Below are 13,837 nucleotides of genomic sequence, written 5' to 3' on the forward strand. Positions count from 1 at the left end.
ATATAAGTTGTTCTATTACTTTCAAATCTGTCATAAACGTAATTCTTCTACGTATAAATGATATAAATACATATCTATCTATCTATAAAGTCAAGCGCAAAGTGGCTGACTTAATGTGATGTATTTTTATACATCAATATTTCAAAATATTCCGAATAAATTTAATCTTACCTGAGATCAAGATAAACAAGAGATTGTAATGACACAACAGAATCTGGAATGGATCGTATAACATTGTGGTAACACAGTAATTTTTCCATAGACCAAAAGTTGGTCACTTCTTCCGGCAGCTCCCAAAACCTATTCTTTGATAAATCTGGAACATAAAAAATAAAACATAATTAAAAACTATATTCGCATGTCTTCGTTTGATCTATCCAATGCTATCATCAATGGCTATTTAAATCCTAGATGGTTCTAGAAAAGTCTTCAAATACAAATATTTCATGAGAATAATAGCAAACATTATTCTAAATGAGCTAACTAAAAACAATATTTTCCTAAAGTTTCTTTAACCGATTTGAATTTCAGCATTTGCTTTACGATTACACATTTTTAAATAATTTTTTTATTTCGCTTTCGCCCTTTCTCCTTACCTACATTGCATCACTTTTTCAAAATAAAATATTAAGCTTTAATTTACGTATTTGCAAAATACTGACAACTATTTTTAGGAGAATTCGTTATCGTCTAAATTCGCCGACTCATAACTGCAAGATGTATGTGACCAGAAATCAATTTTTAACCATCTATTTACTGCTATTAAAAATTTTAACGATTCTCCATATAATTTTTGATTTTTTTTTAACTTAACCTATAATTCACATTTCCATTTATAAAATCAAATATTTTTCTTCAACAATAGCAATAGCAACTACGATGCGAACTGACGCACAGTATACGAACGCGCTGATACAAGCATCACTACCGCTGAGCAGATGACCGCGCAGTTCTCCCACCATAGCGGCGCTGCAGCCCCACCACTCTCAGGCTCCAATAAAGAGCGTGCATCACGAGAGTGAATTCAATTCATTGTAGATCACCACCTGGAGAAAACCAAGAAGAAGAAGACAGAAGAAGTTCCCTGGCCGGCTCAACGTGGGACCCCCCGGCGGATGCCAACATCCCCGCCGGAGCAGCAGGTCTGGCCGGCCCGCCGAGGGAGTTGCTGGACGCGGACGCTACCTTCCCGCTACAGCTCCAGCTCGCCGGGCTTCAACCGCTTTGGCCGGCGGACTCAGCAGCAGTAGTCGGCCCAGCGTGAGATCGCTCGGGGAGAACCGCCTCGGCCGCGCCGGCGAAGGATGATCGACGCCGATCCGACACTGCGGGGCTTTGGGGGCCACCACTACCACGCTGTAGTGAGGACCCAACTACCGCTGAGGGAAAGCCCGGTCGGACTTCAATGGACGAGCTGCAAATACTCAACTTCGCCGGAGACCAGCTTCTGGACCCAACAGCTCTTCTCAGAGCTAACGCAAAAAACGGCTCTTTTCAGGGCCACCACAAGGTTATAAAGTACGAACCGTCGAAGCCATCTGACGACAACAGCCCTTCTCAGGGCTACCATAAGGTTAGCAATTACAACGAGCTGTCGACGACAAAAACGGCCAAGGTTACTAAGTGCCACGTGTCGTCGAAGACATTCGACGACAATGGGAATAAATATTTTATATAAAAATTTCTCTTTGTTCTTAGATTTCTTTTAAAACGCTCTTATTGATCATCGTCTTTTGCAGGTTATAACCGCTTCTGGACGAATCAACGCATTTAAATACCTTCATTTTGCATTTTTAGAGGAAGATTTTTGTTGTATACGGAGTATTCCGGAACGTATTAGCCGAAATTCAGAAACCGATTCATAACACCAAAATGAGTATAATTTTATGTTCTTTTTTGTTTCCTCCACTAAATGTAATATAAATTATTAATAATAAATAATAACAGTAAATTAATAAAAATTATCATCTTTCATTACGGTGCGCAACCGTACTGCCGGGTTAATTGTCTGCAATAACTTGATTGTCAACGGATTTTTACAAATGAGATGTCATTTTGTTCAAAATAAAATGCTTAATAAACTTTGTAATAAGTAAAAATTTGATCAAACGAATAATTAGAATGATATTGAAGATAAAAAAATTAAGATGGCCGCCATTTTGAAATCTTTGAAGGTCGACATTTTCAAACTTAGAACAATACAGTAGTCTTAGATTTGCCAAATTTAATTAAGGTAGATTTACCCGTTCCTAAGAAACAATTTTTTTAATGAAATCACAAAATGGCGTCCAGAAGGAAAACAAAGCAAAATAGGACTTATATCGATATGAACTTTTTTGCTCATTTTGGTGCCCTGTTCGTCCAGAACACTGTATGTTCTGTTTAACAAAATGCCGATTTCATTTTGTTAGCCTGATTTCTTGGGCTATTTTTTTCTTGACTGTTCCTTTATTATATATATATATATATATATATAGTTATATTATGTACATAATTTCTCATTAAAGGAACTTTTTATTATTAGATATTTTTTTTAATTCCACCTACCATTTTACGTTGTCGTCAGGAATGATATCACTGCTATTATGTAACTGCGATCACTGCAGTTGAATGAAATTATTAATAGAAAACGTTTGAGTTATGAGACTCATTTAGGATGCGGTCAAAAAATAGATAAATATGAACCGAGTCTATCTATTTAGTATACTGTGTAGTGCACTTTTTATGATAATATATTTTATAATACACAAATGTTTGAATGTGTAAAAATAATATCTTTTTTGTGTACCATAAATGTAGAAAATCTAGGTTATTTCTTTCAACTGATGAGCAGATACAGACTCCAAGTTACCGAATATAGATACTATGTTTGTGCAGTCGGATCGGTTTATTAAATATACGCAGGTGTTCTCTGTTGATCTGGTAAGCATTTTTTATTTGTTCTGAAAACTACATATTTTCTATCTTCTTTCAAATCTACGAGTTACTTTTTTGAAACTCTCTGTATGTTCCTATGATATTGTTTTTTCTCGTTTTGGTAATTTTTCTTTTCATTTTTAACTGTATTTTGTACAGTACAGAGTAAAACGAATCTTAAATCCAATCGCGCGGGCTATGTATTTCATAATGTTGAATTTTTAAATGAATAATCCGTGAATCGAGTTCGTGAATAAAGCTACGAGTCTACGAACGAAGAGTCTAATGACTGTAAATTTTCTAAAATTGATAGAATTTTTTGTTTGTTTTTAAGATAGTAGATATTTATTTTATATTAAAACTTGTTTCGGCTTATTATTAAGCTATTGCTAAAAATCATCCACTCGGTTGCAAGCCCCACACTTCTATTTAACAATATATAAAATTAAAATAATACCGGTCTTAATTTTTAGATCACAATGCCTCAGTACAACCTATAATTTATCTTTTCTGACTCTAAACAAATAATAAAACAATATTAAAAAAAAAACTTAACTGAATTCAAACGATGAAAGTACATAAAAAAAAATTAAGTTAAGTCTCTGGATTTTATTTTTGGTACCGAACAGTAAAACAGAGAATTAAAAAGTCTATCTTCACCGGACATATCGATCAACACGAAAGTAAGTATCTTTTATCCTGGTCAGTACAAAATAATATATTATATAGACCACATCAGGAACGGGTAGATAGGTGATAGGTGATGGATTTCATCCATAAATAAAAGGAACTGTCCCAACACTTACCGAGTAGATCAAGGGAAACTATGGTAAAACTTTAATCAGAGCAGCATCACAAAATACAGTACAATTATAAAATAAAAAAAATAGATCTGATCATATGCGGTCGGTTGATTGCTGCTCGTCATTAAAAAACTATTCTACCAATTTTCGTGAAATCTTACCAAAAAAAGAGTCTATTTTAATTAATTCATCACCTCTTAAAACTTCGTATTTACATCTTCAACCGATTAAAAACAGTTAATTGCTTTGTAAACCCATTTTACCCTCGTTACTGTTCGACTAGGAAACACGGGTCAAGGCTCTTGTCTTTGTCATTTGTTTAAAATTGACAAGTACGATTTTTATAAAACGTATTGTTAACCTGATTGTTTTATTAAATAGATTTTTATGTATTAACTGCTAAAAAAAGGAAAAAATCTTGTCGAGAACGTCAACTTTTTTATCGGTTATTTATCTACAGTTGCCGAATTTATTCTATAACTTAGGCTTGGATTTCTCATTTTTCTTTCTCTTCCATTTAGCGATCCATATATTTGTACGCTTTACTTTTGCCGGGTGGTAATTAATTAAAGGGTGATTAAAAAAAATATATCCGATCGATTACTAACAATTAAATAAAGATTAAAAAAAATAAAAATTTAATACTTTCAGCCTAAAAAAAATTATAAAAGATTAAAGCGAAAAAAAATTTAAAGCCGGGATTGGAGATCCAAAGCCCCCGTGAAAGTACCTGACTATGAGGCTGTCGATTCACAATCAGCTTTACCCCTTTTAGCACGCTAAAGAGAACTTTGTGAAACGGTTCTACCAAAACAACAATTTATCGATTAACGTAAAATAACAAAACTACAAAAATAAATTAATAGAATCGCGTTAAAATAACAGGCCGACACAAATAAATAAAAATATTGTGGCATTACAGTATATCTCTCGAAAATACAAATATATAATAATATTATTTTTATATTAAATAAAAACAACAACAATATATCTAAATTACCCGTTATAAAAATAAGGAAGTAAATGAAGCGTGCTTTATTAGACAATTTTGTAAAAGATCGTGTGGTATGGAAGATGTGTCACGCCGTTTAAAGCGTTCGGCATGATTCGTTGTAACGTAGAAAATCATCCAGAAAAATAGGTCTAACATTTAATTATAACTAAATAAAAAATTCTCACAGCTTAACATAAATTTAAGAAAAAATCGATATAGTGTGTTGTAAAGTAGAATACCAACAAAGAAAGCGTAATCGGTTATACAAGACGATTCACTATTTTTTAGTAAAATTAAAGATAAAAAAAAAAACATTATCGTAAGTAAAAAATTTATTAAAAATGAAAATGAAATAAATTAGACTGTAAACTGAAATTCCGTACGACTTGACGGTTCGACAGTACCGAAATTGAAAGACGTAAAATGAGATCAAATGTTAGCGGTCTAAGCCGTGTTTAATAAACTGGTTAACGCAAATAACCGAAGTTTATAGATAGGATGAGGTCCAATCCATACTTTTGGAATTTATTAATTATTAATGAGCTAATGACCCTAGTTGCTTCTACTTAAAAGTATATAAAAACAATGAATAAATAAAAAGAATGCCAGATTTTAAATTTAGACTAAAATTGGAAAAATTACTTTGTAAAATGTTTCCTGTAGTTTTTAAAATTTAATTTAACAAAACTATTTCAACAGCAAACGACCGTAACAAAAATTGTAAAAGAACTTAAAAGTAGACTATAAAAAACGTAAAGAAAGGGATTGTTAAAAATAGTAGTATTAAAAATTCTTCCACCAATACCAACGGATTGTAAAGAGACGAACCCACTACATAAATCATAATTCTGTAATTAATAAATTACAAAAAACGTTCTACTCAAAAGGTATAATAACTACTGCCGATCAAAACTAAACAAAAGGGTAGCAGACAATTATTTCGTTGAAATTTAAAAGATTTTAAATAAAACATGAAATTTCATATTTCCCCTACAGAAAGATTTCTTACAATCATAATTCTTTTAATATCTATTTAATTATCAAAAGAAAGGTAATAATAAAAAATCGCGAGAACGACATGTTAATAAAAGAAGTATACACAAATACATTTTCTTCGTGGCGGAGTCGGCCTTTCATCTGAAGGTCCCGGGTTTGAATCCCGGTTAGCCATTGCATTAATTTTTTTTACGAATAAAAAAATCTAGATTTTTCATAAAATCTATTTAGATTCATAATATTAACTAAGAATTTTCTTTTTTGAGGATGGGGGATGAATTATGATGAAATTTTATTGAAATATTATTACTAAAGCTTTATTAAAAAAAGGTTAAAAAAGTTTTTGATATTTAAAAAAAAATGATAATTAAATTTTTAAAGTTTGATCGGCTCCTCCACATCCAATATTGCTCTAAATTATATATCGGGGTCGTTTGCACTACTATTATGCCTAAGAAGATATTAAAAAAGATTCGTCCCAAAATTTTACCAATTGTCCCATATGCACGAATCTCTATGCAGAATTTCATCAAAATCGCTTCATCCAATCAAAAGTTAAGCTTCAAACACGCCAACACACGTACATACGAACATTAATCTCCCCCTATTTTTAGGGTCCCTGGTGATGAAACGTCAAGAAATGGAAAAAAAACTATACCCCAATTCTTGACTGATTATCATACTTTCCTTCTTGCAGCTTTCCACACCAGGTCGGGTGGTCACTGTGATCGGTTGATCATCGGCGTGGCACTCCACCTTGTACGATCAATCGGTTGAGGCGGGTGGCATCTCAAAGGTGATCGTCGGCTGTGCCCATAGCCACTAACGAATTCTGAACCAGATCCGTCCCCGAGAAAAATCCGTTGTTCTCGGTATCGAGATCCACTGTAAGCTGGAAAGGCGGCTCACGTAATCCTCGGACACATTCTTAGATCAGCGGCCGGTAACACCAGTAAGGGAACAGCACTATATGTTGTTTCGGGCCCCACGATGACATCCGAGTAACCTATGTCCTAACGCTACGATCGTTGACGCTGCAGAAGTCGATTTAGATAGTCAGAAATCAGTGATTGCGAGGGCTAAACGGGTTGCAAATATCTCGACCGAATCCCGTAGGTCCTGGTACATTTACTGTACTGACATTCAACGATACAGCACCGAATGTGTTTACTCTTCGGTTCCGTAAATAAATTTGTAACAGAAAATTATTTTATAGCGTGAACTAATTTTTAACAATCTTTTAGTCTAAAAGCAGACGATTGAATTTTTGGCACATAAAAGAGTAGTATTCAATTTAAAAAAAAACCACACAAATAGTCAGGTCCTAATTAAATTTACAAAAGAGTTCCGATCGAAGTTATTTTTACACAAATTTTTCACATCATTAAACAGCCGATTCGATTAATTCACCAAGTCTTTATTTCTATTACGACCTCGTACACGGATAATAATATAATTTAACGAAGCTGAAATGATATGCAAAAAAAGTAACGTTTCAGACGCTAACCCTAATCAAATCTATAACTATGAGTAGATGCAACACGATTTAAGTAGATTCTCAAACTTTATCTTCTGTATAAAACAAGAAAATTTTTCAAAAAGAAAAAACATTTAAATCATAAACCGATATAATAGTTAGAACTAAAATTACTTATTATAGACCGAACAAAAAAGTTCTTTAAAAGTGATCGTTTTAGTTTTTTAATTTTATACAAAGATTAAAGGATTTTCGTTTTGTCAGTGTATCGTAAGTATTTTTTCTAAATTATTCTTGTCCATTTACTCCCTATTATTACTTTTTATATACTAATTCTTCGATGTCTACTGATTATCGTTAAAGAATCGAAATGTTCATCTCGTTTTAGATTTAAGTAATTCCATTTTTAGAACAGTTTCTTAGCGGTTTCTTCTTTTCCAATTTAATTCGATACTCATTTAATACTTAGTTCATTCTTTGTATTTATACTAATTATAAGTTGGCCTTGAACAAAAAATTATAATCTGTTGTACTAAACACAGCTGTTCTCTGTTAAGTTTTGTTCTGTTTTGATTTCAATAATAAAATTTTGATTTTTTTTTTTACTAAAGATTATTTTCACAGAATTAAATTCTGTAAAAGTTTTGATAATAAAATTTAAACATTTATTAGCCATCAAACAAAATTACTGTACTTCAAACCTAAAAAACGTGATTTTCGTTATCGAAATTTTGTTTTAGGTTGACTATCATGAAAACTACGGGAGATACAGTTCTGGGACCATTTATTCGATTTTTCAGGTCTAAAAGCATAAAACCCACCACGAAATCCTTACGTGACTCCATTTCATCGGGGAACTGAAAATTTTCGCTAGCCGCAAATCGATAACAAAGAGTTCTCGTACATACATTTGTATGAACCCATTTGATTATTTTAAGCTCTAGAATCAGTTCCCAAATTACACTTCCCTTTCCATCTGAATCACCCTTTCAAAAATTTTATCGAATTATTCACCATAGTAAATTAGATAAACTACTAAATTTTATTATGATGAGATGAAACTATTAAATCTTTTATTGTGATGGGTGTCGAGATAATATCTGCCTTGGTATAGGATAATAATTACTGTATATATTTACCGCTGGTTCAAATAATAAATAAATAAAGCCATTTATCACTACATAATTACATATGAACCATTAATATTTGAATGAATAATACAAGATTACGTATAAGTGTGCATAAATGCTTTTAATGATTCCATAAATAATACATTGTTAAAAAAATATATATTATATTTTGTAAATTTGTACGTTGAGTCCATGAATTGGTTTACTTGGCATTTCTCCCACCACCACCCCATTCGGTCGCCATAAAGTATAAGATCGAATGTCTGTGCCACAAACGACTACTGAGCCTCGAAACAGTTTAGCGAGCCCAGTGTCCTAAACAGCTCCTAGAGCTTACCTAACAGCGTGAGCGGACTAAGCGCGGTGCCATCAGCAATGCGTCTAGGATTGCGTACAGACAGCAATTAGCTGCTACGCCTAGGTCGCTGAATGCGAGTAAGTACCTGTCTATCATATTAAAGCGCTTGGAGCCTTAATTAGTTGGTGGTCAACCATATATATCTCTAGGTTAGCTTCCCACTGCGGTAGGAGTCTTTCCCTTAAGTAAACTACTGATGTCGGTTGAACAAAGCAACCGCATCAAGCAACTCCCACACGGTCCGACAATGCGGCTCTCGACACATTGACTCGCCGCTTATGAGAGGCCAATTTCATCCTTTACCTCTAAGTTCCAGGGTGGCCCGGTCTCTGCCACCCCTTAGTCATCCCTTAGTCATGATATCCCATTCCAACTGCCATGCTTCCACCGCGAGGCTCTGCAGCCTCTTTCGTAGGTAAGTCCATGAAGATTGATGGAAGGCTGGAAAAAGTCTGATTGAATGGAACGGAACGCAACTATGTCGGAGAGTGCAATACCCTCCTACTAATCACAGTATACGGACTTGTGTCCTTTGCTGCTGGATGTTTTTAATCAGCTGACGGATTATAAATAGAAAATGACGTTGACTCATTTGGTGAAATTTTGACTTCGTTCCGATCCAGTGGAGGTTTTTAACGGTAAGGACCGTCGGAACGATGCGCTAATAAGCTTTTTTCCGTGACGTTCTCCCTTTCCGCCCAGAATGGGCTAAAATCCTTTGTTTAAGGGGGTCGTCCTCTCGAGAGGAGATTTTGGGGCCTGTTCTTCATTACGTTTGTTTATTATTAAAGAAAATGTGTTTTGGCTGGGCAGCTCTAGGGCGGTGCGTCCCAAAAATAGCCCAGTCTGTGGGAAAATGGGATTGGGATGCCGAATAAGGAATTTGGTGTGAGATTTTCCCTTATTAAGTGAGATTTTCTAAAGGTATTTGTTGGTTATCGGCACATATTACATGGATCACGTTGGGTTTGGGGGGGGGGGGATTGATCAAACACGCTATTCTGTTGCTGTCCTTGGAGTTTTGTGCTTCATCTGGTTGGCTATTGCCTCATAGTGGCTTGTTTCCTGACACTTGTGGCTGCGGATCCTCCTAGCATATGTCTCGGATATGCTGGAACACGGACGAAGCTGTTGAATGGAAAAACCGCTTCGCTGCTCCAGCCCCACCTCTCAGACTGTTTGTATTCTGGCATCTCTGCGCAGAGCTGAGTTCCTGACGAACCACGGGGCTCCGAATATCGTCCTTAGGACGATGTTCTGGATGACTTCCAGTTTCTTCGGGAGGTATGAGTATACTCCAGTCCTCCCCAGGCCGGGAAGGCGTAGACCGTGATCGGTAGTACGTATATCCTAAAAAGAATAATCTTTATTAGATTTGGTGTTAGGCTGTGTCGATTCAGTAGCGGATGGAGCGCGCATCGAGCCCTCTTATCCCTCTCGGTCACACTAAGAATGTGCTCCCAGAAGGTCAGCCGTCATCGATAATCATTCCCAGGTACTTTGCCGACTTTTTGTATTAATTAAGATCGCCACAGATTTCCAGCCGAGCGGGTCTTTTCCGTTTCCTGGGCGGCGCAAAGATCACGGCTACGGATTTATCTCTGTTCACCTTGATCCGCCACCTCTCAAACCCGTCCAGCTGTTCCTGCAGCTTCCTTACTGCAAAGTCGGCATTACACGACGAGTAGAAGAAAGGGGTGTCATCAGCGTAAAGGCTGGCCTTCATTCCGGCTATGCACGGCATATCGTTGTTATAAGTCGTGAAAAGCAGGGGGGAGAGGAGAGCCCCTTGCAGTACTCCAGCCTACTGAATGTAGTGCGGAGGCGGTTTATATAATGTGTACGGAGCCGCTGAATCGTCAGGAGCCGAGTGTGAACTAATAAAAAGACCTTTAAATTTGAAAGTCCTTAAATAAATTTTTAATAAGTTGCACTGAGTCGGAACAATGGGTATAAATTATACAGATCACTACAGTCAGGAGTTTTTTAAAATTCCTAGATTTAAAAATTTGTCGACCAAATGAAATTGCTTTTATAAAAGAAAATCTTTCAATTTTATTTTAAATCAATTTAAAAAAACCCAGAAATTTCGCTTCGGCAACCAAAATATTATTATCATTAATGGACATTCTATACAAGTAGTGTTACTTCTATAGTACAATGCACAATATGACGCAAAATGCTCATAAAATATGAAGTAAAATACAAACATTTACTTCCATTCAGACAAATCTATATGTAGATGGTTTCATCTTTTTATCACTACTAACATGTTTTCTTGTTTTACGTATTACAATAAATTAGTTATTAGTTAGTAATAGATTGATGTGTATGCTTTACTGATAATTACTTTAGTCTCTAGAGTAGAAAGTTTTAGTCCATTTATTTATATGCATGTCATATATTTATCTTATCTGACTTCAGGTTGCGGTACAAAGTAACATTTTGACTGTTATCAATCACCTTGAAACTGTTCGTGACTAACAGTCTATTTTATCCTTTTGCTTATCACCTTTTTATCTTTTATTCAATTTTGTTTATCCTTTATCCAATTCGTTCCATTTCAATCTAGAAAAAATATTATTTGTATTGTTCAATTATTACCTTATTTTTTTATTATATGGTAACACTTTATTTACGACATGCCGTTTAATGTATAATCAGAAAAACCAAATAAAATTAAGAAAAGAAAAAAATACTGATAGCAAAAGAATAAGGTATCAATTCCAAACCCCACCACTCTTCTAAAATATAAAAAACCTCCATAAACATTACATTTAAAAAAATTTTACATTTTGAAATATTTCATTAAAATACATAACCTTTCCTTCCATTTTTTACTTTTCCGGCAATACTAATCACCTACTGCCGGATTACACAGCTATAAGGGAAAGGAGAGTCATCGGTCTAAATTGTGCATGTCAGGGTTTTTACAAATCTTGAAATTTCACGACTATCTCTACCAAAAAACCACAATTTAGCATTTAATAATTCCGAAAAGATCTATGTAGGAACGACTTATGTAGGACTACTTTTTGTTTAATATATCGCATTGGAGAAGATATTTTGGAGATATTTCCAAGATATCTTAAACCATCGAATTGGAGGAAATTTGGCACGATAATTTCAGTATATGAGACGTTGATGCCGATTAATTTTATCACAATCGCTCAAGGGGACACGGAGATGCGGGGACCTTGTGAGTTCCGTACCTCAGCGTTTCCCGTTGTTTACTGTGACGGAAGGCTATAGAACTATTTCACGTGAGGCAGTTCTAGTTATCGCGGGTGCTAAAACAATTGACGTCCTTGCGTTGGAACGTCAGTTACGTTACGATTCCGGTGAACTGACCGCAGCGTATTCGAGAAATAGAGGAGAAAGGTTTTGGTATTTAGCAGGACAGATGGGATGAGACGACAGATGAGCAGTATACGTACTGTTTCTTTCCTGACGTAAGGGATTTGGGAGTCGCTTCATGGATCAACCCGAACGGACATGCGACTCGGTTCCTTTCTGCACATGGCGCATTTCGGGATAGGCTGGTTCGATTTAGCTTGAGTGATTCGGGTCAGTGTCCTCAACGCTTAGTAACAGATGACGCATATCATGAGCTGTACGTCTGCTCAAAATATGAGTTTAGGCCCCCAGAGGTGGTCAGGCAGATTAAGGATACTGGTTCGAGTCTGGATCTGCGGGCTAACTGGAAAGTTAGAGATGAGTGGTGCATTGTAGAAAGATTTTTAAGGTTTTTGGCGCTCGAAAGGATTGCAGAGGGTGTTTAGTGTAGAATAGTAGCCTGGATGGCTAGGAACCGGTTTGAGTGCTTTACCGCCACTGTAGGCGCACTCGGCAATTGTGCTCGGTTCTTGTTTGGTGTTCGTGGGTTGAATTACAGGTAATTTTGGATGCTTTGGTATGGCAGGTCAAAATTTAGATGTTGCGAACAATTTTTGAGGGTATAAAATTAATGTTTTGTAATAGCACAATTTGTAAATTTTTATTAGCTACCGGTTTTTTTTTATTCGGTTTAGGTGAGTTTAAAAAATATTTTTTGTTAGTTAATAGGTTTCAACATCGATGGATCTGAGGCATTTGCACCGAGGAATTTGCAACGGTGCCATCCTGACAAAGGCCGTATTGATGACTGAAATATGCAATCAGGTTTTGAGGGTCTAGAAGACCTCTCCGGTAAAGCCCATCAGGGCTAGGAATGGAGGAGGTAGTGTGAAGACCGGGATCGTCACAAGGCGGATGTCTTCCGCTATGGGATCAGGGTGGATGGTCCCGTATCTAAAATTTTACTGGGAGGCTAGGTGCATTTTTTCACGTAATTTAACGTCTCTTAGTTAAGGTACTAAGACCGTTTGTTCTTACTCAAATCTCCCATAAAGAGGTGGGGAAAATACATCTTTTTAATTACTTTTTAAAACATATTTTTAAATTAAACTTTTTCAGTACTGAGCTGCAGGACTTTGTGCATAGTTAATAAACTAAAGTAAAAATTTAAATCTATCGTTTTCCGATTACCTTACAGTCATACTTTATGGTTCTGTTCCCGACAAAGCCGGAAAGGTTGCAACTCTTGCCTGACTTTATTTCAGTTCCTGTTATCATTTAAACTTCACTGTTTGAATTTTTTGTTTGAAAATATTTTTTAACTTAAGTAGTAGTTTAAAAAAATGGAAAATATAATTTAAAGTTTGAAATCAATCGTTTAATTATTAAATGCAAGCGTTATTTACACAAGGAATTATAGAAATTATTTTGTAATTTCATAAGGCAAGAAATTAGTTCGAACCGAGAGTAAGGAAAAAGGGAATGCCGGTACGGTTACGATTCAACACAGCCCGTAATTGAAATCTAAAACGAGGTATAACTTAAAACGAAGAACAAATCGATTAACACGTATAAAAAAATAACGACTTTGAATTTACTGAAATGTATACGTTCATTTTAAAAATACTGTTCAACTAATTAACTTGACTAATAATCCGAGAAATTGCAACAAAACATTTTACTATTAACTGAACCGAAGAAAAATAACAGTTTAAAATAGTGTAAAACAATTTTAGAACATTCAAATGCATCATTAAAAAAGATTTCACGAAGCAAGAAAATCATAAAAATATTTAACAGATTACCATATGAACAGTTTTACACACG

General features: G+C 35.2%; 1 protein-coding gene across 3 annotated transcripts in view; it reads right to left on the reverse strand.

Annotated features, from left to right (window-relative positions):
• The window catches only part of Lrch (Leucine-rich-repeats and calponin homology domain protein), a 447,029-nt gene that overhangs the window by 175,582 nt on the left and 257,610 nt on the right, over nt 1-13,837 (reverse strand). For all 3 annotated transcript variants that reach the window (XM_075355909.1, XM_075355908.1, XM_075355907.1), the window contains exon 2: nt 172-316. In XM_075355909.1, coding sequence (XP_075212024.1) covers nt 172-316 — 145 coding nt within the window. The remainder of the gene's footprint in view (nt 1-171; nt 317-13,837) is intronic.

Source organism: Lycorma delicatula, chromosome 2, assembly GCF_047948215.1.
Source record: "Lycorma delicatula isolate Av1 chromosome 2, ASM4794821v1, whole genome shotgun sequence".
NCBI classification, from domain to species: Eukaryota; Metazoa; Arthropoda; class Insecta; order Hemiptera; family Fulgoridae; genus Lycorma; species Lycorma delicatula.